The sequence below is a fragment of the Palaemon carinicauda genome, chromosome 4, assembly GCF_036898095.1.
Source record: "Palaemon carinicauda isolate YSFRI2023 chromosome 4, ASM3689809v2, whole genome shotgun sequence".
Classification (NCBI taxonomy): Eukaryota; Metazoa; Arthropoda; class Malacostraca; order Decapoda; family Palaemonidae; genus Palaemon; species Palaemon carinicauda.
This window is the reverse complement of record NC_090728.1, coordinates 191,254,552-191,279,891: the sequence shown is the minus strand read 5'-3', so window position 1 is coordinate 191,279,891 and position 25,340 is coordinate 191,254,552. Positions and strand designations below refer to the sequence as shown.

At 39.2% G+C, this 25,340-nt stretch overlaps 1 protein-coding gene and 1 long non-coding RNA gene across 3 annotated transcripts in view; one reads left to right on the top strand and one right to left on the bottom strand.

Moving 5' to 3' along the window:
* Positions 1-25,340, bottom strand: part of LOC137640299 (uncharacterized) — a 329,826-nt gene that overhangs the window by 44,605 nt on the left and 259,881 nt on the right. The window contains exon 1 of one of the 2 annotated variants that reach the window (XR_011044327.1): positions 11,141-11,518. The exons of the other annotated variant lie outside the window; for it this stretch is intronic. This is a non-coding gene — a long non-coding RNA (uncharacterized lncRNA). Of the gene's footprint in view, positions 1-11,140; positions 11,519-25,340 lie in introns of those variants that run through there. 2 annotated transcript variants of the gene reach the window in all.
* LOC137638986 (uncharacterized) lies at positions 12,870-19,575 on the top strand. Its single transcript, XM_068371316.1, has 3 exons — positions 12,870-13,282; positions 13,655-19,445; positions 19,555-19,575. Exons 2-3 carry the CDS (start codon positions 14,100-14,102, stop codon positions 19,573-19,575), a joined length of 5,367 nt encoding a protein of 1,788 aa, XP_068227417.1. The 5' UTR covers positions 12,870-13,282; positions 13,655-14,099.

The following is a 25,340-nucleotide window of genomic DNA, read 5'->3' as shown; positions in this document are numbered from 1 at the left end:
AATATATAATAGCTGATTCACACCCAAGGCGGTGGGTAGAGACCAGAGTTAATTAAGTTTACAGCGTATATGCTTAGAGTTTTTGACAGTTATAATATAACAAAACCCAAATATATAGGTACCTGGTAAGGAAGTTGACTTAGACGATTACTCTGCCTTGTAAGTCTGTCTTCCTCACGAAGCCCAGCGATCCTCTTAGGATGCTGAAAGACTCCCAGGAGCTGAAGTATCAAGGGCTGCAACCCATACAAACAGGACCTCATCAAACCCCTAATCTGGGCGCTCTCAAGAAATGACTTTGACCACCCGCCAAATCAACCAGGATGCGAAAGGCTTCTTAGCCTTCCGTACAACCCAAAAAACAATACTGTATTAAAAACATTTCAAGAGACAGATTAAAAAGGATATTGGAATTAGGGAAGTGTAGTGGTAGAACCCTCACCCACTACTGCACTCGCTGCAACGAATGGACCCAGTGTGTAGCAGTCCTCGTAAAGAGTCTGGACATCTTTTAAGTAAAATGACGAGAACACTGACTTGCTTCTCCAAAAAGTCGCGTCCATAATACTTTGCAGAGATCTATTTTGCTTGAAGGCCACGGAGGTTGCTATAGCTCTAACTTCGTGCGTCTTAACCTTAAGCAAACATCGGTCTTTCTCATTCAAGTGAGAATGAGCTTCTCGTATTAAAAATCTGATAAAGTATGACAAAGCATTCTTTGACATAGGCAATGATGGTTTCTTAACTGAGCACCATAATGCCTCAGATTTACCTCGTAATGACTTAGTACGAGTTAAATAGAACTTAAGAGCTCTAACAGGACATAATACTCTTTCCAGTTCGTTGCCTACGATCTCTGATAAGCAAGGAATATCAAAAGATTTAGGCCAAGGACGAGAAGGCAGTTCATTTTTGGCCAGGAAACCAAGTTGAAGTGAACAAGTGGCTTTTTCTGTAGAAAAGCCGATGTTCTTACTGAAGGCATGAAGTTCACTGACCCTTTTAGCCGAAGCCAAGCACACTAGGAAAAGTGTCTTGAAGGTGAGATCCTTCAGGGAGGCTGAATGTAATAGCTCAAACCTGTCTGACATGAGGAACCTTAGAACCACGTCTAAGTTCCATCCAGGAGTTGCCAAACGACGTTCCTTAGAGGTCTCGAAAGACTTAAGGAGATCTTGGAGATCTTTATTGTTGGAAAGATCTAAGCCTCTATGCCGAAAGACCGAAGCCAACATGCTCCTGTAGCCCTTAATCGTGGGAGCTGAGAGGGAGCGAACCTTTCTAAGATGTAAAAGAAAATCTGCGATTTGGGCTACAAAGGTACTGGACGAGGACACAGATGTTGACTTGCACCAGTCTCGAAAGACTTCCCACTTCGACTGGTATACTCTAATGGTAGAAGCTCTCCTCGCTCTTGCAATCGCACTGGCTGCCTCCTTCGAAAAGCCTCGAGCTCTTGAGAGTCTTTCGATAGTCTGAAGGCAGTCAGACGAAGAGCGGGGAGGCTTTGATGGACATTCTTTACGTGGGGCTGACGTAATAGATCTACCCTTAGAGGAAGACTTCTTGGAAAGTCTACCAGCCATCGAAGTACCTCGGTGAACCACTCTCTCGCGGGCCAGAGGGGAGCAACCAACGTCAACCTTGTCCCTTCGTGAGAGGCGAACTTCTGCAGTACTGTACCTTGTTGACAATCTTGAATGGTGGGAATGCATTAAGTCCAGATGAGACCAATCTAGGAGAAATGCATCTATGTGTATTGCTGCTGGGTCTGGGACTGGAGAGCAATAGATTGGAAGTCTCTTGGTCATCGAGGTGGCAAAGAGGTCTATGGTGGGTTGACCCCAAGTCGCCCAAAGACTCTTGCACACGTCCTTGTGGAGGGTCCATTCCGTAGGAATTACCTGACCCCTACGACTGAGACAGTCTGCTAAGACGTTCAAGTCGCCCTGGATAAACCTCGTTAACAGGGAGATGCCTCGATCTCTTGACCAAATGAGCAGGTCCCTTGCGATCTCGTACAGCGTGAGGGAGTGGGTGCCTCCTTGCTTGGAGATGTATGCCAAGGCTGTGGTATTGTCGGAGTTGATCTCTACCACTTTGTTTCGAAGGAGACTTTCGAATTTCATCAAGGCCAAGAGGACTGCCAAAAGTTCCTTGCCGTTGATGTGCATGCTCCTCTGACTTGAGGTCCACAGACCTGAGCATTCCCGACCATCCAGGGTCGCACCCCAACCCAAATCCGACGCGTCTGAGAATAGTACGTGGTTTGGGTTCTGAACTGCTAGGGAAAGTCCCTCTCTCAGACTGATATTGTCGTTCCACCATTTCAGGCATGCCTTTACTGGTTCGGAGACCGGGATTGAGACCGTCTCTAACGTCTTGTCCTTGTTCCAGTGAAAGGCTAGATGGAACTGGAGAGGTCGAAGGTGTAGTCTTCCTAGCGAGACAAACTGCTCCAGGGATGATAGAGTTTCTACTAGACTCATCCAATTCCTGACTGAGCACCGTTCTCTCTTCAACATTAGTTGGACTTTGAGCAGGGCTTGATCTATTTGGGTGGCAGACGGAAAAGCCCGAAAAACTGGACTGCGAATCTCCATCCCTAAATACAGTATAGTTTGGGATGGAATCAGCTGGGACTTTTCTAGGTTGACCAAAAGTCCCAATTCCTTGGTCAGATCCAATGTCCAATGAAGATCCTGCAGACAGCGATGACTGGACGAAGCTCTGAGAGGCCAGTCGTCCAAGTACTGTACATGGAGGCTCGGATTCCCGATAAATGGAGGAATTTTGCTACATTCCTCATAAGCCTCGTAAACACGAGAGGAGCAGGACTTAGGCCAAAGCACAGGGCCCGAAACTGGTATACCACATTCTTGAAAACAAACCTCAGAAACGGTTGGGAATCTGGGTGTATAGGGATGTGGAAGTACGCATCTCGTAGGTCGAGAGAGACCATCCAGTCTCCCTTTCTGACCGCTGCTAAGACTGACTTCGTGGTCTCCATAGTGAACTTTGTTTTCGTAACAAAGACGTTGAGCGCACTGACGTCTAGCACCGGTCTCCAACCTCCTGTCTTCTTTGGGACTAGGAAGAGACGGTTGTAAAACCCCGGTGACTGAAGGTCCGAAACTTTCACCACCGCTCCCTTCTCTAGCAACAGAGACACTTCTAGGTTTAGGGCTTGTCTCTTTGACCCCTCTCGGTACCTGAAAGAGAGGTCGATGGGGGTTGTCGCTAGAGGAGGTTTGCGTACAAACGGAATTTTGTACCCCTCTCTGAGCAACCGAACAGACTGTTGGTCTGCGCCCCTCTTCTTCCAGGCCTGCCAGAAGCTCTTCAATCTGGCTCCTACTGCTGTCTGAGGCTGTGGGCAGTCAGACTCTGCCACGTGAGGACTTGGCTCCTCTCTTCTTTCCTCTCTTTCCCTCGGCACGAGTACTTCCCCTGCTGGGAGCTCTGCCACGAAAGGGCGGGATAAATCTGGATGCCGGAGTGTCGATCCTGGGTCTAACAGCAAAGGATGTAGAAGGAGTCCCTTTGCGAGCAGAGGACGCCATCAAGTCATGGGTGTCCTTCTGCACAAGTGAAGAAGCTATGTCCTTAACCAATTGTTGCGGAAACAAAAACTTTGATAAGGGAGCAAAGAGCAGTTCTGATCTCTGACAGGGAGTAACTCCTGCCGAAAGAAAAGAGCAAAGGGACTCTCGCTTCTTTAAGACTCCCGACGTAAAAGAGGAGGCGAGCTCATTGGAACCATCGCGGATGGCTTTATCCATACATGACATTATCAGTAAGGAAACATCTCTATCAGCCGATGAGATTTTCCTACTTAAAGCTCCCAATGACCAGTCAAGGAAGTTGAAAACTTCAAAGGCCCTGTATACGCCTTTCAGCAGATGGTCAAGGTCCGAGGAGGACCAACTAATCTTCGAGCGTCTCATGGCTAGGCGGCGGGGAGAGTCTACGAGGCTTGAGAAGTCACCCTGGGCAGAGGCAGGGACTCCCAAGCCGAGAACTTCTCCCGTGGCATACCAGACGCTCGATCTAGACGAGAGCTTTGACGGAGGGAAGGCAAAGGCCGTCTTCCCCAAACTCCTCCTGGTATCCAACCAGTCGCCTAAAAGTCGTAAAGCTCTCTTGGAAGAGCGAGAGAGCACTAGCTTAGTAAAGGCTGGCATGTTAGCAGGTAAGCCTAGAGCAAACTCAGACGGTGGCGAACGAGGAGCAACAGTGACAAAGTGATCGGGAAAAAGCTCCTTAAAAATTAACATGACTTTCTTAAAGTCCATTGAAGGAGGAACCGTTCTAGGTTCGTCTACATCCGAAGGATGATCATCATGATGAGGGTCAGCAACGTCCTCATCTGAAGGATCCTCATCTGACAACTGCTGAGTAACAAGCAAAGGGGTTGGCAATGCTTGACACGCAGAGTTCACACGCACTGGTGCATTAGGAGCAGTCCAGGACGCTACGTCATGTAACTGCTTAACAGCCTGACTGTCAACAACAACAGGAGCGGGAGGACGCTCGACGTCAACTCGAGACTGTTTTGACTGCCTAGTCTGAGCAGTCAAAACAACTCTAGACTGCGGTGGTTGACGCTCAGCGTCAAAACAAGTCAACTCCGCTGGTTGGCGAACGTCCTGAACGTCAACAAGAGCATTAGGAAGTGGCTGAACGTCCATATGCGGCTGAAAGTCAACACGTGACTGCATCGAGTGAGGCTCTACAAAGCGTGACTGACGTGACTTAGCAACGCCAACGTCAACAGGACGAGCAAAGGCTCGTTTCGGCGGCTGAAGGCCAGGATCTCGATGAGTTAAGCGGCGAGGATCATCGTGAACCTTTTCAGCAGAATAGTCTTCCATAAGGGAGGCGAGCTTGATCTGCATGTCTTGCAGCACAACCGATTTAGGATCAACGGGAATGGGTGCGGTAAAAGACGGGGTTAACGTCTGAGACTGCACAACCTTGCCTACACCAAGACTCTCTGAGCCTGAGTAACGTTGCTGCTTAGGCAGCGAGCAGTCTTCCAATGACTGCAAAGGGTCAGAGCTGTCCCAATGGCTACAACCAGGACGCTGGACCTGTCCTGAAGGGACCGACTTTCGCTTAAGGGGCCTAGAAACCTTGCTCCACGGTTTCTTATGCGAAAAGCCTTCGGATGACGAGGAGAAAATGGTCTCTCTCGTCTTACGGTAGGGGCGATCTTGATGAGACACGCCTGTTACCATAGAGGGAACGTCTGTTCGCTGATCAAGGCCTCTCGAACCCATAAGTCGTACGACATTACTTCTCCCCTGGGCTTGGGAGCTTGCAAGAGGTCTCGGACTAGGCGAACGACAGGCACGAACAGACGAACCCTCGGTCGCAACACTGAAAACACTTTGCGCACTAATCACTTTCCCACGATTTTCCGCTGTGGCACTCTGACACTTTAGCTCTTTAACGTCAGCCATGAGTTGATTACGATCTGTAGCTAACGACTCAACTCTTTCACCCAAGGCATGAATGGCACGTAACATGTCTCGCATTGATGGTTCCTGAGTGCCAGTAGGGGGTTCAGGCACAACCACTACAGGGGAAGGATTAGGTTCAGGGGCATGGGGAGAGGAAAAATCTACTGATCTAGAGGAACTCCTCCTTACCCTATCTCTCTCTAGCTTACGAGAATACTTGTCGTATTCGAGCCAATCGAATTCCGAAAGGCCCACGCATTCCTCACACCGATCTCCTAATTGACAGGTTTTACCCCGACAATTAGAACACACAGTATGTGGGTCGAGAGAGGCCTTTGGAAGACGCCTATTGCAATCCCTAGCATTACACTTACGAAATCTAGGGGCTTGAGAAGCGTCAGCCATTTTGAATTAATCAAAGAAAGTCCAAAAAACAATCCAAGTCATCAACAATTAAATCTGTCAAATAAAGAGTTCAAGAGTTTAAGTTGAGGAAAAACACCTGCACTGCGAAAGCTCAAACCAAAATGAAGTACTTCACCAAATATGTTGAGAAAACTCCAGGTTATACAGCGAGTATTGATACGTCTTGTCGTTAAGGCCGACAGAGAAGAATTGAGGCTTGTTTACATACATATGCGGTATCTGGCCGATAGTTGGCGCTGGTGGGCACACCAGCAACCTTCATAGCGATCGCTCGCGAGTTTTTGTGTGTTTTTCTGTCGAGCCGCTGGAGCAGCAGCTATTATATATTCACCGGCTAAGTTAAATATTTAAAAATACAAATTACAGTACTGTACTTTAAATTTGTCATTTGCTCCGTCACTAAATACGAACCCTTGCGCTCTTTATTAGGGAAGACTCGCCCCTAAAGTGGGTGAAAGTCCTAACTACCTGACAGGCTTTTGACCAGGGGTTTCCTACTGTGCTACGCATGCAAAAAGAGGAACACCTGACACCTTGCTAAAACTCCATGCAATAGCACACTTTAGCAGCCTGAGCAGTCCGAGTGATTGTGCCATATTAGCAATGTGACTAGACTAGGTAAGAATTCTTAGAAATCATAAGATTCTTTGAACCAACCATAAAAGTTAACCAATCCCACCTCACCAGGGGGTATGGGGGACGCAACATGTATGTATTTCTATATCAAGTTACACAAGGGAAATGATGATTACCTGCTGACAGAGAAGGCCAGCTTGCAGAGTACCATAGGTGCTTTTCCCCAAGAGAGGGGAAGATGAAAGAGAGTCTGTCATTCCTATCATTCACCCCAGACTTAATCCCAAGTAACCTCTGCCCACTACCATCTGCTGCTTATCCATCGAAGAGCTTGAGGAGTTTTAAAACGCTTGTTATGCAGCCCCCATAGGACAAATGGAGAAAGTCTCAATGTTCCTGTGAGTTACATCTTGCAGGAGATGGGCAGTGAAGGACCTATGATGCTTCACACCCGCTTCAAGGACCGCTTCACACCCGCTTCAAGGACCGCTTCACACCTGCTTCAAGGACCTGCGTCACAGTACATCATCTTAAACGCCAGGGATGTATCATTGCCCATAACCTTGTGAGCTCTAGGTCTGAGGAGAAGGATCGGGATTCAAGGTCCTGTCTATGACCTTGCGAATCCACACTGAGATCATGTTCTCGGAGATTCTTCTCTCACCCTTCCCTATGCTGACGAAAAGTGCTTTCAATCGGGGGCCAGCTCATGCAGATCTTTTGAGGTAGCACCTCAAGGCCCTCACTGGACAAAGTAGCAGTTGATCTGGGTTATTGGTTGCATTAGAGAGACTCGATACAGAGGGCCCGAATCTAGGATCCTCTACTCCCAGATTTTAAGTCTTGGCGATAAACTTGGGGACAAAGCAGAGTTGTAGGTTGGCTAAAGCACCAGCCACCCATTGAGATACTACCATTAGAGTTATTGGATCCTTTGACTGGCCACCCAGTACTACACTGGATCCCTCTCTCTGGTTACGGCTCATTTTTTCTTTGCCTACACATACACCGAATAGTCTGGCTTATTCTTTACACATTCTCCTCCGTCCTCATACTCCTGACAACACAGATTACCAAAAAAATCATTCTTCGCTCAAGAGGTTAACTACTGCAATGTAATGGCTCAGTGGCTACTTTCCTCTGTGCTCTAGACTTGGGTAGTGCTATAGCCTCTGTACCATAGTCTTCCACTGTCTTTGGGTTGGAGTTTTCTTAAAGGTACACTCAGGTACGCTATTCTATCTTATTTCTCTTCTTGTTTGTTTTTGAAGTTTTTCTAGTTTATAAATGAAAGATCTAATTTTATGTTGTTACTGTTCTTAAAATATTGTATTTTGATTGTTCATTACTTTTTATTTCCTGGTTTCCTTTCCTCACTGGTCACTGGTCTATTTTCCCTATTAGCGCCTTAGGGTTGCAGCTTAGCTTATAATTAAAATAATTAAAATAATCAAAATAATAATAATAATAATAATAATAATAATAATAATACTCTCACCATCCCCTTGAATGAAAAATGTCATAGGAAAGACCATGGAGTTCACTTACTCTCTTGGCTGAGGCCAGAGCGAGAAGGAAAAGCGTCTTCAGTCAGGTGAAGATCAGATGCCTAGCGTAATGATTCGTAAGGGGCTCCTTTCATACACCAAAGGACACGAACCATGTTCAAGGGAGGAGGTTTAACTTTCGAATGGCGACAAGCAAGCTCAAAACTCCGTAGGAGAAGAGACAGCTTCAACGAAGACTAAATATTTACTCCTTTCAGTCTAAAGGGGAGGCTTTAGGCCAAGCGGTAACCTTTCACCACCGAGACTGAGAGGAGCTTTATCTCTCGATGGTATACAAGGAAATCCGCTATTGCGGGAATAGAAGCATCAAGGGGAAAGATATCCCTTCCACGACACCCACCAACCACAGAAGACAGTCCACTTAGCCTGGTAGATGGCAGTTAAAGAATCCAAGAGGTATCTGGACATCTCCGTAACATGTTGCAAAATTACTCTTTGCGTGAGGAGAGGCTGGATAACCTCCAGGTGTGAAGATTTAGGGATTCTATGGCTTTGTGGTAGATGTTCACGTGTGGTTGTCCGAGTAGATTGTGATGTGGAGAGAGCTCTCTCGGGACTTCTGTCAGCAGGTGAAGAAGGTCAGGGAACTATTCTGCACGATACCATAGTGGAGCTATGAGAGTCATTGCTAGATTGGAGGATGAACTTACCTTGTTGAGTAACCTTCAAATCAGGCAAAATGGGGGAAATATGAATAAGTCGATGTTGTCCCACCATTGTTGGAATGCACCTTGTCAGAGAGCCTGGGGATCCAGGAATGGGGAACAGTATAGCAGGAGTCTGTTGTTCAGCGACGTTGTGAAAAGGTCCACTGTCGGGGAACCCCACTATCTGAGTCGCTCTCCTCAGCTGGCTGCGAACACATTCCTCTTGCAAGGAAAGAAGTGAGCCGATAGGGAAACAAAGTTGTCTTCTGCCCATCTAGCATCTCCACTGCTAGATGGCAAAGGTACCGCCTTGCTTGTTTACGTAAGCCACTTCGATGGTGATGTCACTCAGCTACACCACAGAGTGACCCGCCACAAAAAGATTGAACTGTTGAAGGGCTAAAATGGCTGCCCTCATCTCCCGAAGATTTATATGTTGGGATCTTTTGGACTTGGACCAGAGCCCAGAGGCCGTGTGATGTAGCAGATGGGCCCACCCCTCTTTTGACGCATCTTTAAAGAGAATCAATTCTGGGGGAGGAGCAAGGAGGTCAACCCCTTGGAGATTTTTGTCTGTCACCCACCATTCTTAGTCCATCCTCTGCTCAGGCCACATGAGGACCAACGAATCCGGAAAGTCCTCGTGTTGAGCCAACCTGTACTTAAGCCGCCACTGAAGTGATTGAATTCATAGACAGCCAATGAGAAATTGACGTTCCAGGGACGATAGGGGACTTATGAGACGTAACCACTGCTAAGACGGGAGTGCGTTTCGTTGTAGGGAAGGGCTTGCTACCTTCTAAAGCCTTTGGATCCTGTCATCAGAGGGGGAGACTTTCTGCAGGTTGGTGTCTATGATCATTCCCAGGTATAACAGTCTTTGTGATGGTAGTAAGGAATACTGTACTTCTAGAAATTTACCACAATCCCCCAGATCGTGACAAAACTTAAGGAGTCTGTTTCTGTGTTGAAGCCGACTGGCCACCAAGTCTGCTAGGATCGGCCAGTTGTCCAGGTATCTCAAAGGACGAATACCAATCCTGTGGGCTCAGGTTGAGACTAGGGAGTTGAGATGCTGTTGACAGGCCAAAGCATAGCACCTTGAATGGGTTTTGTCTGTTATCAAAGATGATCCCTACATAGTTCCTTGATGCCAGGTGTACCATGATCTGGAAGTACTGTATGCGTCCTTTAGATCCAATGTGCACATGAAGTCCTGTGGTCTTACTGCCTGACTGACCCAGTCTGCTGTCTCCTTCCTGAATAGAATCTGTTGCACAAACTTGTTTGGGGAGGAAAAGTTGACGATGGGTCTCCAGTCTTTAAGACACCCTTTTCACAAAAACGTCGACTGTAGAAGCCTGGGGACTTATCTAGGACCTATTTTTGGGCGAGATAGCCATGTCGTACTGATGGCCAGCCCGTTACTTTTCATCCCCTCCCAATTTTCTGTGCAAGGCCTTGCGTCACGCGATGGCTGCTCCTGGAATGGTTTTACAGGAAATATGATAATTGCACACTGGGATCGGGAACTATAATGGCTCTTTCGCCCACGTATCCAATCCTATCCCATATCCTTCGAGACAAGGTTAACTCTATTCGGGGAAGGATAGCTGTGGCATGCTTTAAACACGTCCCTGGTGTATACATGCTATCTTTCGGGATACTGTATATCACTCGCAGAAATACCCCAAGTAGAAAGCTGCCATTGAGGAACTTCCATCAGGACATGGTGAGCCCAAAAATGCATGTTATATGTTAATGGAGTACGAGAAGAGTAGTCTCAAGATATCTATCATTTTATAATGAAATTCATAATTGATGTGACAAAACTATTCGCTATAAATATAAAATACCAAATTTGTATATAAATGACTGCCATATAAGTATATTAATACATCCTTAATACAAATTTTGAATACTACTCAAGCAAAACATCAAGCTTATATTATTAGCCAAGCTACAACCCTAGTTGGAAATGCAAGATGCTATAAGCCCAAGGGCTCCAATAGGGGAAAATAGCCCAGTGAGGAAAGGAAATAAGGAAATAAATAAATGATGAGAATAAATTAACAATAAATCATTCTAAAAACAGTAACAACGTCAAAACAGGTATGTCCTCTAAAATAGTTTAACAACGTCAAAAACAGACGTGTCATATATAAACTATTAAAAGACTCACGTCAGCCTGGTCAACATAAAAACATTTGCTCCAACTTTGAACTTTTGAAGTTCTACTGTGATAATATTCACAACCCAATCAGATTGAAAGACAGTGGCATTAAAATACACATATGTGAAGTCTATAAGGTTATAAATTAAAATATTTAACTAAACTATTTTCTAAAATAGGTTTCAACTAAACTTTTCTAAAATAGGTTTCAACTAAACTATTTTATAAAATAAGTGTTATTCTTTAAATACCAATACTGAATTAATTTCAGTCATTCTCTTTTACCTTGGAGGAATGGAAAGCCGGCCCCCATCCCCAAATGCTAAACTGAAATAAAGAAGGAAAAACTAAACTATTTTCACGGCTCGAGGATAGCCATGCATGAAAGCCTTTCGTCACGGTTTCAAAAACACGATAAAGAGAAAGTTCTGCCTCATGCGGCCAACAGCAGCATTTTCTTCATAAGGGAGCTTCATGCATAATGCAGATTCAACATTTTGCCTGTCTGTTGCTAACAATATTGCATAAATCATGTTTATATTTTCAGTCTGGTGCAGATTTTATCAGCGCAAAAACAAAGAAATTTATATTACATAGATGTAGGCCTATTGCAGTTATGCAGGGAACTTGAACGCTACATTACTGTATTTCCCTAATTAATTGTCTGCTACATCATTCGTAGTTTGGTTATAATGTCAGGTTCTCTAAAACAAAAACAAACCAATAGTTCCAAATGCTGAAAAGGAACACTAAGTTGGGCCTATCACAGTTATGCCGGGAACTTGAATGTTACATTACTGTATTTCCCTACTTAGTTGTCTGCTTCATCATTCGTAGTTTGTTTAAATATGCCAGGTTCTCTATAATAAAAACAAACCAATAGTTCCAAGTCCTGAAAAGGAACACTACGTTTCACACATTACTGTGATTGGCGTCTAACTTAGGAAAGGGATTGAAAGCAAATCTTTCAATTACTACAATATCTAAGAGTATTAGGTCGTCTTAAAGTTTCGCCGATAATCAAAATCTTATACAGCATTTGGATTAGGGCGTGATCCTAATAATCTACCTTTTAACTCAAAAAGAGTTAATCAAACGGTACGAGAATGGAATACAGTAATGATAATTGAAGATATGGAACCTGAGTGATATGGTCCAACACTGGGGTATGGGAGGCCGTTCAGTTTCTAGGTATAAAGACTTTGTTCTAAAAGATGGACTAATATGGCCATATAGCCTACCTAGGAGAAAGGAACCGGGACACCATTAAGGAATGGAAAAAAAAGAGGCCCAAGGTAAAGCTTACAGTACACAGAGTGAGGTGCACAGGCGAAACTATACCCCTAAGAGTTCTCACTTAAAGGAGTGATATTCACGAGAAAATCTAGAGGGACACCTTTTGCTCGACCTTGACCTTTGATCTTAACATGTATTAATTGACGTGGATTCTCAAACACTCAAATATGAACCAAGTTTGAAGTCTCTGTGACAACGACGTCCAAACTTATAGTTGATTACATGAATTGAAAATTTTTCTTGACCTTGACCTTCCATAATTTAATCATTCCCAGCTTTAATCCAAGCAAGTTTCATTACTTTACGATTAAAATTGTGACCAGGAAGTGGTTCACAAACAAATAAACAAACACAAACAGGGGCGTAAACATAACAGTTGTTGCACCAAAAATGTCAATCTATACTTATCTCATGTCGTTCCTCTACTGCGTTACTAGGTAATGGTGTTCAACGAGACATGGGGTACCATTAATAACCCATCACTGATATAGCACTAATACTTAACCGTGTTACCGGTGAGTGACTGGAGCCTTGACTGTAATGTTGCCAGATGGGTTAGTGTAAAAATCCCCAAAACTCATGATAAAAAATCCCCCAAACAACCCAAAAATCCCCATTTCCACAAATATATTTTCTTCTGATCATGTAGAAAAATATGTATTTTTCTTTTAATTTTACTAGATATTAAAGAAAAAAATATACATTATCATTACGGCATCAGTATTAAAGTACTTTACCTCTGTAATTACTTAATTAGTCAATTCTAAAGTTAACGTAAATTTTATAAATAGCTTTTCTCGCCTAATTCTTTTAAATGGTTACTGCCGTAAACAAACCACCAATTTTAATGCTGAAAATGTTTTCTTGGTTTACTGAGTGACGGAGAACCGGATAGTACCTGTCAAGAAGAGTATCTGTCAAGAACTTGAACAGCAGCAGTCGACTGTAGAAGTTCCAGTCATACTTACAGTGGATTAATCTTTGAAGTTATTTAGTGAACTATGGATATTATTATTTGCATCACGATCATGTGTCGCACAAATATGGAATAATTCTTTCAAAATACCATTGGACCCGGACCTGCCAAAGGAGAACCCGCCTACCTATCTCCTAAATTACACTATAAACAGGGTAAGAGAAAAGCTATTTTTTCTTTGTTTTAAACTGTCCAGATCTTGATTTTTATTTCTGCAGCTTTAATCGATGCTTGTGTGATAAGTGTTATTACTTATATTTACCCAAATTATACGTACCTTACCTATACTTACATTACATACTTATTTATACTTATAGTTACTTTGTTTGTATTTCATTAATCAATTTACTATTTAAGTGTATTGAATTCTGATTGATCTTATTATTATTTTGACGGTTTGTTTACTGGGATAGAAATATACTTTACATTTTACTTGTTTATTTTTGGGCTGTTATTTCATTGGGGTAGTTGTGTCCGATTCCGTTCATACCTGAAATCTTAAGATTTCCTTTTGTTCACTATTTCAGATGTGTGTATACTTTCGGATTCATTTCATTGGCCTCCGGATGATGCAGCCCAAGTACTCACTTTCTATCCTTATGGTTCACGTCAATTGTTTGTCATTCAGAAGTTTATTTTTGGTTCGAGTATATACATTACAATTAAATTCATTGTAACTTATACTTTATTATTTACTATACCCTATATTAACTTATAAATTTAATGAGTTACCTTTTCATTAAATCTGTATAAAAACCTCATTTTTATACATGGCGACCGTGACAGGATCTGGAAGTTGAGTGGGTGGCTGTGTTTCCCGGAGGTAGGTTTAGGGTCCATGGTAATAATTTACATAAAAATTACTTTAAGTTATTTTTTGTGATTACTGTTTATACACTTCTGCTTGTATTAGTACTGCTATTTATTGTTTTACTGTGGTCTGTTGTTATTGTTACTTATATATTAGTCAAGATGACTGAACTGAAGAGATTAATAACTTCTCGGAAGTTTGTAAGAAAGTCTGTTACGGAGTCTTTTAATCAACGTGATCAGTTCATCTTACTTGAAGCTTCAGATAAGCTAGCACTTGAGTCTAAGTTGACTGACAACATGGCACGTTTGAAGGATTTGGATCTTCAAATACAGGGTATTAAATGGAGTTCTGAAGAAAACGAAAGTGAACTAATGGAAGAATTGGAGGCCTGTGAAAATTATCAAGACAAACTACGTTCGTCTTTATTTAAGCTCCAATCGCCTGTACCGACTACACCATCACCCCCTACTCCAGCTCTTCCCCTTTTGAAGAGACCAACAGCTCCTTTACCTCGATACTCTGGTCAAGAGAACGAAGACCTAACTAAATTTTTATCTCAGTTTGAGGCAGTTATCAACAGGTATGAATACTCTGACTACGAAAAGCTTTTACTCCTAAAGCAGCAGATAACTGGAAGAGCCTTGGTTTTGATAGATTCCTTGGAGTCTCATAACCAAGGATATAGTAAAGCAAAGGAGCTCTTAGAAAAGGCACTTGCTTCTCCAGACGTTCAGAAATTCAGCACCATCAAGCAGCTATCTGAGCTAAACTTGGACAAATGTGATGACCCATTTGAATATGTATCCAAAGTCAAAGGTATAATAGAGAATGTCCGTAAGTTGAATATTTCTATTGATTATATTTTGCAATACTTTGTATGGACAGGTTTGAATGAAAAGTTCAGGGAATTACTGATAAATATAACTAACCATACATGGCCTTCAATTGAAGAGATTAGTGATAATTTCTTCACTGCCTGCACAAGATACAGTCACCATAAGAAGAAAGTGAAAGTAACAGATCATTCTGTGGATATGGCAATAAATGTGAACTTCACACCAGAGGGAACTAGTGGAGCTACTGCAAAATGTTATCCATGCTCCTTGTGTAGCACAGTCCAAGAAAAGGCTAGCCATAACATCAGAGATTGTACGAACTTTATTTCTCCTGTTTCAAAAGTCGAGAAATTGAAGAGTATCGATGGATGTACTAGATGTGGCCTGGCATCACATTCTACTGAAAAGTGCAGATACAAATTTAGATATCGGTGTGCAAATTGCAAAGGTTTTCATTGGAATTACTTGTGCACTCATCCAGGGGAAAATCAATCCAATGACATTAGTCAAAAGAATCAGGACCTTAACAAGAAAAAGTTCCATGAAAAAAACAAGGACAAGAAAGACCCAAAGGGTAAAAATCCTATGGAAAGATCCCAGAATAACATTACTACTATTACAGAGGCTTTGAATAACTCAAGTGAGGGAGATACGATTCTTCCAACCTTCACGTGTAACATAAGTGGATCCAATGTGCGTTGTATGAAAGACAGTGGATGTCAATCCAATTTTATATCTGAAGAGTTGGCCAGCAAATTGAATCTACCAGTCATACGAGAGAGTATTAAACTTACTGTGAATGGTATCAATGTCCCTAGAAGTTATGACACCAAAATTGTTGAGGTGGAAATGAAATTTGACAGGGATACAAGAGTCATTTATGCATTGTGCCTTCCAAATATAAATATTACTTTGAATCTTCCCAAGTTGAACAGAGTTGTGAATGGATTTCTGTCAAAAGGATATAAATTGGCAGATACAAGACTTTTGGATGGTTCAGAAGATATTTCTGATATTCAGCTTATTTTGGGATCAAAATCCAGCTATTGCATACCTGAGACTGAAATTGTATTCGGAGAGAAATCTATATATTCAAGAACTCCTCATGGTGTAGTGTTAAAGGGAGCAACCGAGACTATTTTACATGATCTGCCTTATTTACCATATGCCCCTGAAGTCTCGTCGTCTTCCTACATTTCGATAACTAATAGAACCCCAGACTACCTGCCTTCAGAAGAAGCTAAGTTTTATCAAACCTCTAATATAGATTTTGGCAAAATCGAGATTAGAAATGAATCATTTGTTTTGGAAGGAGAGGATGATGAAGTCAGTGGGTTAGTTGATATTGAAAAGGATGTACTTGATTCTGTTTGTGACGAAGCATTGTGTAGAGAGATTTCAATATACTCTGAAACTGTTGAAATCCATACTCAGTTGGTCAATTACGTTTTAGAGAAAACTACAAGGAATAGTGAAGGGAGGCTGGTAATGCCATTACTCTGGAACCCTAGAGTTTCTCACCTTTTGGGACATAACTTCAATATATCAGAGAAAATACTGTCAGGCTTGCAAAGAAAATTTCAAGGAAATTTAGATGATAAACTGAAGCAGATAAATGTGGTATTTAAAGAGCAAGCAGATGCTGGTATAATTGAGAGAATTGAAAATCTTGATAAATTCAAGAAGGAGCATCCAGAGTCCAGTTTCATGCCTTTTATGGGCATTTTTAAGCCTGATCGTGAGACCACAAAATGTAGGGTTGTGTTCCTATCCAATTTGAGTGACAAAGGAAGTATGAATCACAATCAAACTATGCATGCAGGTCCCACATTAAATCAGAAACTCTCCACTTCCATTATCAATTTGAGGTTCGGAAGCAAATTATGTTGCTTTGATATAAAGAAGGCATTCAACAATATAGGTCTTGAGGAAGTCGACCAAAATCGCCTTTGTTTTTTATGGTTTAGAAATCTTGAAGATGGAGATTTTTCAATTATTGGCTATAAGAATAGTAGACTTCCTTTTGGACTTAGATGTTCACCTGCATTATTAATGCTTGGGTTATACAAGATATTGATACTGGATTCTACCAATGATTCTTTTCAATTGATGAAACTCAAGAGAACCATTTATCAGTTGTCTTATATGGACAACTGTGCATTTACGGCAGAAACGTCTGAGTGTTTGTTGTGGATGTATACAATGTTGGAGGATATTTTCAGTCCTTATAAGTTTTCACTTCAGCAGTTTTTATCAAATGACATGTCATTACAGAAAAAAATTGACAAAATTCAGGAAACAGAGGCTCCGACAAAAAGTAAACTGCTGGGACTTGAGTGGGATCGAATGAGTGATACCTTGTCTACAAAACCCATACAACTGGATATAAATTCATCAACAAAAAGACAAGTTTTATCTACTATAGCTTCACAGTTCGATCTTCTTAATTTCAATGGACCTATACTGAATCGAGCCAGATTGTTTCTACACAGATTGCAGTGTAGACCAGAACTAGATTGGGATGAAAAGCTTACTGCTCCTTTGATCAATGAATGGAAGAATATCTGCAAGCAGGCCAATTCTGCACCTTCTGTAGATTTTCCACGGAATTTTGGTGCTCGTACTGACAAATATAAATTGGTTGGGTTTGCTGATAGTAGTAAGGTTCTGTTTGGCGCTGCAGTGTATCTGTATAACATAAATACAAATAAGATCTACTTTATTTTAGCAAGAAATAAACTGGTGAGTAAACAATTGGAGTCAAAATCCATACCAAGCTTGGAATTACAAGCTCTTGCTTTAACTGTAGAAACTGTAAAGGATTTGAAGAATGAACTTTCAGGATTTGGTTGCATTGATCCTATTGAGATAGTTGGATGCGAAGTCTACTCTGACAGTTTGGTGGTACTGACCTGGCTGCAGTCTTACGCCTTGAAACTTGACAAACTACAAAAAAAGCAACCCTTTATACTCAATAGGTTAGAGTATATCAATAAGCTGTGTGAGGATTCTTGTATGAAATTTTCTTTTGTGTCTGGAGAAGATAATCCAGCAGACTGCATCACCAGACCTTTATCCTTTAGGCAGCTAATGAAAACAAACTATATAACTGGTCCTAAGTTCATTACAGAGAGCGAAAGCAATGTGATCTGTAGTGACAGGACATTGTCTTTCATCATACCTGGATTATTTGAATCAAAACAAGTGCATAAAGTGGAAACAAATTGTGGTAGTGCTTGTTCACCTCCGAATGTGGGCTCGGAACATCTTTTCCCTTTTAATAGGGTTTCTAGTTTTGAGAAGGCCGTGAGAGTGCATGCGGTGGTGCTCAGGTTCTGCAGCATGTTGAAATCTAAGTTTAAAAGCAAACATCCAGCTCTAGATCATTTTGAAGTTGAAGATGAAGGTTTTAACTTTTATGATGAAGCTTGTAGGCAGATTATAATCAGGGATCAACATATTCACTTCCCAGATGTCTTTGATTATTTTCACTCAAAACAGAAGCAGTTGAAGAATCTGCCTAACATTGTTGCACAGTTGAACTTGTTTCTTGATTCGGATGGCATGGTGAGGGTAAAAAGTAAATGCCGAAGATTGAAGGAAGTCCAACATCTTAACAAATTCAACTATCCTTTACTACTATCGAAGGACAGTATGTTGGTTCCTCTGATTATAAGGGAATTGCACGTGAAGCTCTCACATGCTGGTTGTTATCCTTTGTTGGCGGAACTTAGAAGAAACTTTTGGATTACCCATATATACTCGGCTGTGAAGAAAGTTCTGTCAAACTGCATTACTTGTAAGAGATTAAATGAGAGGGTAATCAAATTAAATCAAAGTCATTACCCAGAGTTCAGGATTAATCCTGAAAACATACCGTATAGACAGATTTTCATTGATCATATGGGTCCATTTAAAATAAAGAATGATCAAGGAAATACTGTCAAGGTATGGCTGTTATGTATTACGTGTCTGTGGTCCCGGGCTATTAACTTGAAAATTTGTATGGATTTAACTTCAGAGGAATTTATTAGAGCATTACAACTTCATACATATGAATTTGGTATTCCTTCCTTATGTCTGTCTGATTTGGGATCGCAATTCGTTGCTGGTGCAAATCAGATCTCTAGTTTCTTGAGCGATTACGAGACAAATGCATATTTACAGGAACATGGTATAAAATCCTTTAAATTTGAACAATATTACAAAGGATGTAATCAACTCGGCTCGTTAGTAGAGTCTTGTGTGAAACTAACCAAGCGCTTATTATTTGGAGCAATGCGCAATAATGTTCTTCCCCTTCGGGATTTTGATTTTATTGTTCACAAAACTAAACATTTGGTGAACAGAAGGCCAATTTCATTTAAAGAGTCTCTTAGGGACTCTTCAGGAGAGAGCATTCCAGAAATCATTACCCCAGAGATGTTGATTCATGGCAGAGAATTGGTTTCCATCAATATAATCCCTCAACTACAAGGCCCAACAGATGCCGATCCAGAATTCAATGCAGATCAGATTCCTTCATCATTACTGAAACTGCAAAATGTACGACATAATCTTATCAAAATATACAATGAAGAATTTGTTGGGAATCTGATATATCAAGCCGTAAATAAAAAAGACCGATACAAGCCCGTTCAACATAAAGAACTTAAAGTTGGAGATATAGTACTTTTGAAGGAACCCTTAGCTAAACCCTGTAATTATCCAATGGGACGCATTAAGGAAATTGTAAAAAATATAAACAATGAAGTTACGGCTGTGAAAGTCTTTAAAGGGAAAACTGGAGAAATATTAAAACGGCACTCTAGTTCTATAATTCCTCTTTTGTCAGTCCCAAACGATGATGAGAAACAAGGTGTACCAGACACTAAGAATGTTCATATTGTATCATCACGTCCTAAAAGAAAAGCAGCTATACAGGGGGATGCCAAAATTCACCAAATTTTGGCTGAATCTGATTAGGGATTTTTCATTACTGTTAATATTGTTTTATTTGGATTCCTTGGGTTGGTTTTTATTTTTGGGTAATTTTCGTGTAAATACATTTACATTACATACTTTTGATTTCATACTAAATCAAAATCTCTCCCCTGGAGTGTAGAAAAATATGTATTTTTCTTTTAATTTTACTAGATATTAAAGAAAAAAATATACATTATCATTACGGCATCAGTATTAAAGTACTTTACCTCTGTAATTACTTAATTAGTCAATTCTAAAGTTAACGTAAATTTTATAAATAGCTTTTCTCGCCTAATTCTTTTAAATGGTTACTGCCGTAAACAAACCACCAATTTTAATGCTGAAAATGTTTTCTTGGTTTACTGAGTGACGGAGAACCGGATAGTACCTGTCAAGAAGAGTATCTGTCAAGAACTTGAACAGCAGCAGTCGACTGTAGAAGTTCCAGTCATACTTACAGTGGATTAATCTTTGAAGTTATTTAGTGAACTATGGATATTATTATTTGCATCACGATCATGTGTCGCACAAATATGGAATAATTCTTTCAAAATACCATTGGACCCGGACCTGCCAAAGGAGAACCCGCCTACCTATCTCCTAAATTACACTATAAACAGGGTAAGAGAAAAGCTATTTTTTCTTTGTTTTAAACTGTCCAGATCTTGATTTTTATTTCTGCAGCTTTAATCGATGCTTGTGTGATAAGTGTTATTACTTATATTTACCCAAATTATACGTACCTTACCTATACTTACATTACATACTTATTTATACTTATAGTTACTTTGTTTGTATTTCATTAATCAATTTACTATTTAAGTGTATTGAATTCTGATTGATCTTATTATTATTTTGACGGTTTGTTTACTGGGATAGAAATATACTTTACATTTTACTTGTTTATTTTTGGGCTGTTATTTCATTGGGGTAGTTGTGTCCGATTCCGTTCATACCTGAAATCTTAAGATTTCCTTTTGTTCACTATTTCAGATGTGTGTATACTTTCGGATTCATTTCATTGGCCTCCGGATGATGCAGCCCAAGTACTCACTTTCTATCCTTATGGTTCACGTCAATTGTTTGTCATTCAGAAGTTTATTTTTGGTTCGAGTATATACATTACAATTAAATTCATTGTAACTTATACTTTATTATTTACTATACCCTATATTAACTTATAAATTTAATGAGTTACCTTTTCATTAAATCTGTATAAAAACCTCATTTTTATACAGATCATGTAGGCTTTACTCATATAGAAATTACTCACATAATTCATATAGAGTGCAAGTAAATTAATTGCAACAATATAAAGATTACTAATTTTTGTTTCTTCTTCAAAGAAATTTGTACAGAATATCCCCATTAGACACCCAAAATCCTCAAATTTAGGAATAAATCCCCATATCTGGCAACACTGCTTGACTGTGTCAGTGACAGTAGTTTAACACCCAGACCAACTACACGAACTAAAAATTTCAAACGGTACTTGAAAATGCTAACAACCGTTAACTCTCAATACTAATTTTTCATATAATTAATCGAACGTCACCTTTCACGATAAATTAATTTGAAGTCAATAACGTTTACGATTTATTGAATTAATTCTTGCTATCAACTAGAGTCTGCTAGACCAATTTTAGGCTCAATATCTAAACCATTAGATTTGACAGAATATGCCCATGAACATGTTCTAAAAATTAAAATTTAGTAGCCCAATGATTTTAGGATGTGCAAGATATACACTTATGATTTTTTGCTTATGGTAATTCCACAATCAATAAAAAATACGCCAAGAGAAAAATAATATCTGCTAGTCGATGCCTAGCTTATGAATAGTTTCTTATCTTCCTATTAGTAATAAGATTAATTATAGTAATAATAGCAGCAAGTCGACATCATTGTTACTGGAACTTTCAAAAGTCAAATTAATTCAAATCTATATTAAGGAGATAGAAAATACAGATGCAGTTTTTTAATTATTGTATCCACATTTTCTTAAAGGAGATTGGTAAACATTGACTTGAAAAGCGAGAGGTAACGAAAGAAAAAAAAAATGTTTCGAATTATCAGATGCTGTTGACGCATAGGCCTATACGGAGAAATTTATAATTGATTTAATTGAGTTTTTGGATTTATGAAGTTACACTTGCACATTTATTATTATTATTATTATTATTATTATTATTATTATTATTATTAGCCAAGCTACAACCCTAGTTGGAAAAGAAAGATGCTATAAGCCCAAGGGCTCCAATATGGAAAAATAGCCCGGTGAGGAGAGGAAATAAGGAAATAAATAAATGATGGAAACAAATTAACAATAAATCATTCTAAAAACAGTAACAACGTCAAAATAGACATGTCATATAATAAACTATTAACAACGCGAGCCATTCATAAGCAATGTTCAACTGTTTTTTTTATTCATGACCTAATATTTGTCTTGCTTTAGTTCTTGTGTTATATAACCTATGAATGAAGGTCACTCCAAAATCAAACCATTGTTCTCTAGTCGTGAGTAGTGCCATAGCGTCTGTACCATGGCCTTCCACTGTCTTGGGTTAGACGTTAGAGAGTTCTCTTGCTTGAGGGTACACTCTGGCACACTATTCTATCTTATTTCTCTTCCTCTTGTTTTGTTAAAGATTTTACAGATTATATAAGAAATATTTATTTTGGTGTTGTTGCTGTTCTTAAAATATTTTATTTTTTTCTTGTTTCATTTCCTCACTGGGCTATTTTCCCTGTTGGAACCCTAGGATCCTGCTTTTCCAACTAGGGTTGTAGCTTAGCAAATAATAATAATAATAATAATAATAATAATAATAATAATAATAATAACACAAGAGTTATGCAACATTATCACACACTGATTTTATATAAAAATGTCTTTGGAAGGCTTATCAGTACATAAAGCCTGCGAATGTATTCTTGGGAAGAGAAATAGAGTTAACGTGAACCTTAAATGCGTGTTTGGCTTCTTTTCTTGATTCCTGAGGATGGGATATTTCTATTTGTTACACACACACCCCCACACACACACACACTACAGGGTGGTCCAAAAGTAGGTGGACAGTAAATGACTAAATTTATTTTGGGATTACATAAACATACAATTGAATTTACTAACACAATTATTGCATTGACAATTAAATTCTATTGTGAAACAAAACACAATAGCTGTGTATATATATATATATATATATATATATATATATATATATATATATATATATATATATATATATATACACACACACATATATATATATATATATATATATATATATATATATATATATATATATATGTGTGTGTGTGTGTGTATGTGTGTGTGTGTGTGTGTGTAAACAGCAATAACAACAACAAATACAGCCATTTCTAGTCCATGCAAGACAAAGGCTTAAGACATGTCCTTTTCATGTATGGGATTTGGCCATTTCATCACCACGCTGGTCATTGCGGATTAGTGATGATGGGAGACTTTTGTCTGATTGCTCACAGCAAACCAACCTAGTATGGGTGACCCTGACTAGTACAGGTTTGCTGATCATGGCGATACAAAAACCCTTTCACCACGTTATGAATTCCCACTCAGAAAAGGGATGTATATGTATATATATAAATATATATATATATATATATATATATATATATATATATATATATATATATATATATATATACTGTATATATAAAAATATATAAAATATATTTATATATATATATATATATATATATATATATATATATATATATATATATATATATATATATATATATATATATATATATATATATATATATATATATATATATATATATCCTTTCATGTTTTACAGGATCTTCTCTTGAAAACGGTATCCTGCGAGTAAATCTGATGTAAATTCTGAGTTAGGATCCATATCTGTCGTGGGGTAATCCTGCAACGACCAAGAAAGATCCTACGATTCGCAATGACTTGACCAAAATCAAAGACTTTTCTCTCTCTCTCTCTCTCTCTCTCTCTCTCTCTCTCTCTCTCTCTCTCTCTCTCTCTCTCTCTCTCTCTCAAGTAGATATTGAATTTTCACTTTAAACTTGGAAACCTACATTTTAACAATATTGTTTTATTTACAATTATCTTCATTGTACTCTTCCACATTTATCCTCGTCTCTTCATTTTCCCTATCCTCTTCCTTTTGTGAAATTTTCTAAGCTCACAATAATTTCTGTTCACAAGAATCCAATTTTGGCACATTTTTACGCAAAGTCACGTTTGCTGTCTTCCACTTTCAGGAATCAATTACTCTTGTATTACATTACACGTCTTGACATTTCTCATTTTCGTGTCTTATCAGGAAGCTCAAAATATTTCTTTTCCTTTCTCTGAGCCAATACGAAGAAATAAAACGGGCCAAAATCACTCCAAAATCAAACCACTGTTCTCTGGTCTTGGATAGTGTTCGTAATACTAGGCAAGCAGTTAATTCTAATAGCCATGCCTTCTCCATCATGAGGCTGAATACTACACAGTATTCTAGAAATTTTATTCCAGCTGTGATCAAGTTGTGGAATGATCTTCCTAATTGGGTAGTTGAATCAGTAGAACTTCAAAAGTTCAAAGTTGCAGCAAATGTTTTCATGTTGACCAGGCTGACATGAGTCTTTTTAGTATATTTATGACATATCTGTTTTTGACGTTGTTAATAGTTTATATAGGACATATCTGTTTTGACGTTGTTACTGTTTAATGAATGATTTATTGTTAGTTTGTTCCCATCATTTATTTACTTCCTTATTTCCTTTCCTCACTGGGCTATTTTTCCCTATTGGAGCCCTTGGGTTGCTTTTCCAACTAGGGTTGTAACTTGGCTAATAATTATAATAATAATAATAGCTTCTGTACCATGGCCTCCCACTGTATTGTGGGTAGAGTTCCCTTGTTTGAGGGTACACTAAGGCACACTGTTCTATCTTATTTCTCTTCCTCTTATTTTGTTGAAGTTTTTATAGTTTATATATGAAAAATCTATTTTAATGTTGTTAATGCTATTAAAATATTTTATTTTAATTGTTAATTACTTTTCTTGTAGTTTCCTTATTCCCTTTCCTCTCTGGGCTATTTTTCCTATTGGAGCCCTCGGGCTAATAGCATCCTGCTTTCCCAAGTAGGGTTGTAGCTTGGTAAGTAATAATAATAATAATAATAATAATAATAATAATAATAATAATAATGATAATAATAATAATAAAAAGAAAGAAAGCATTTAACTTCGACGGCTAAGCTTAATTTCATCCAGATTTTTTTAACAACTTTTATTTAATTCAGCATATTTCTTCTTAAAGCCCTAAAATGTCTGCTAAAAGTAAGACATTATCAATATGAAAACCAGTGAATTTGATTAAGGAATACCTCATTCCATTGATGATAGATATTATGGCTTTTCCCATTACAGCTATTTATGAAATAACAGTAATAATTACAGTGTAAGACATTTTAAATTGAAAATCAGTAAATTTTATTAAGACATATCTCATTTCATTTAGGTTAATAAATATTCCACCTTTTCACATTAATAATATTAACGAAATACCAATAATAATTGTAGT

Bases quoted from the DNA above. Each gene is read 5' to 3' on its own strand.
- LOC137638986 (XM_068371316.1), top strand. From the start codon at position 14,100: ATGACTGAACTGAAGAGATTAATAACTTCTCGGAAGTTTGTAAGAAAG. The intron at 19,446-19,554 runs GTACTTTTGAAG...AAGTCTTTAAAG, and splicing joins AACTTAAAGTTGGAGATATA to GGAAAACTGGAGAAATATTA.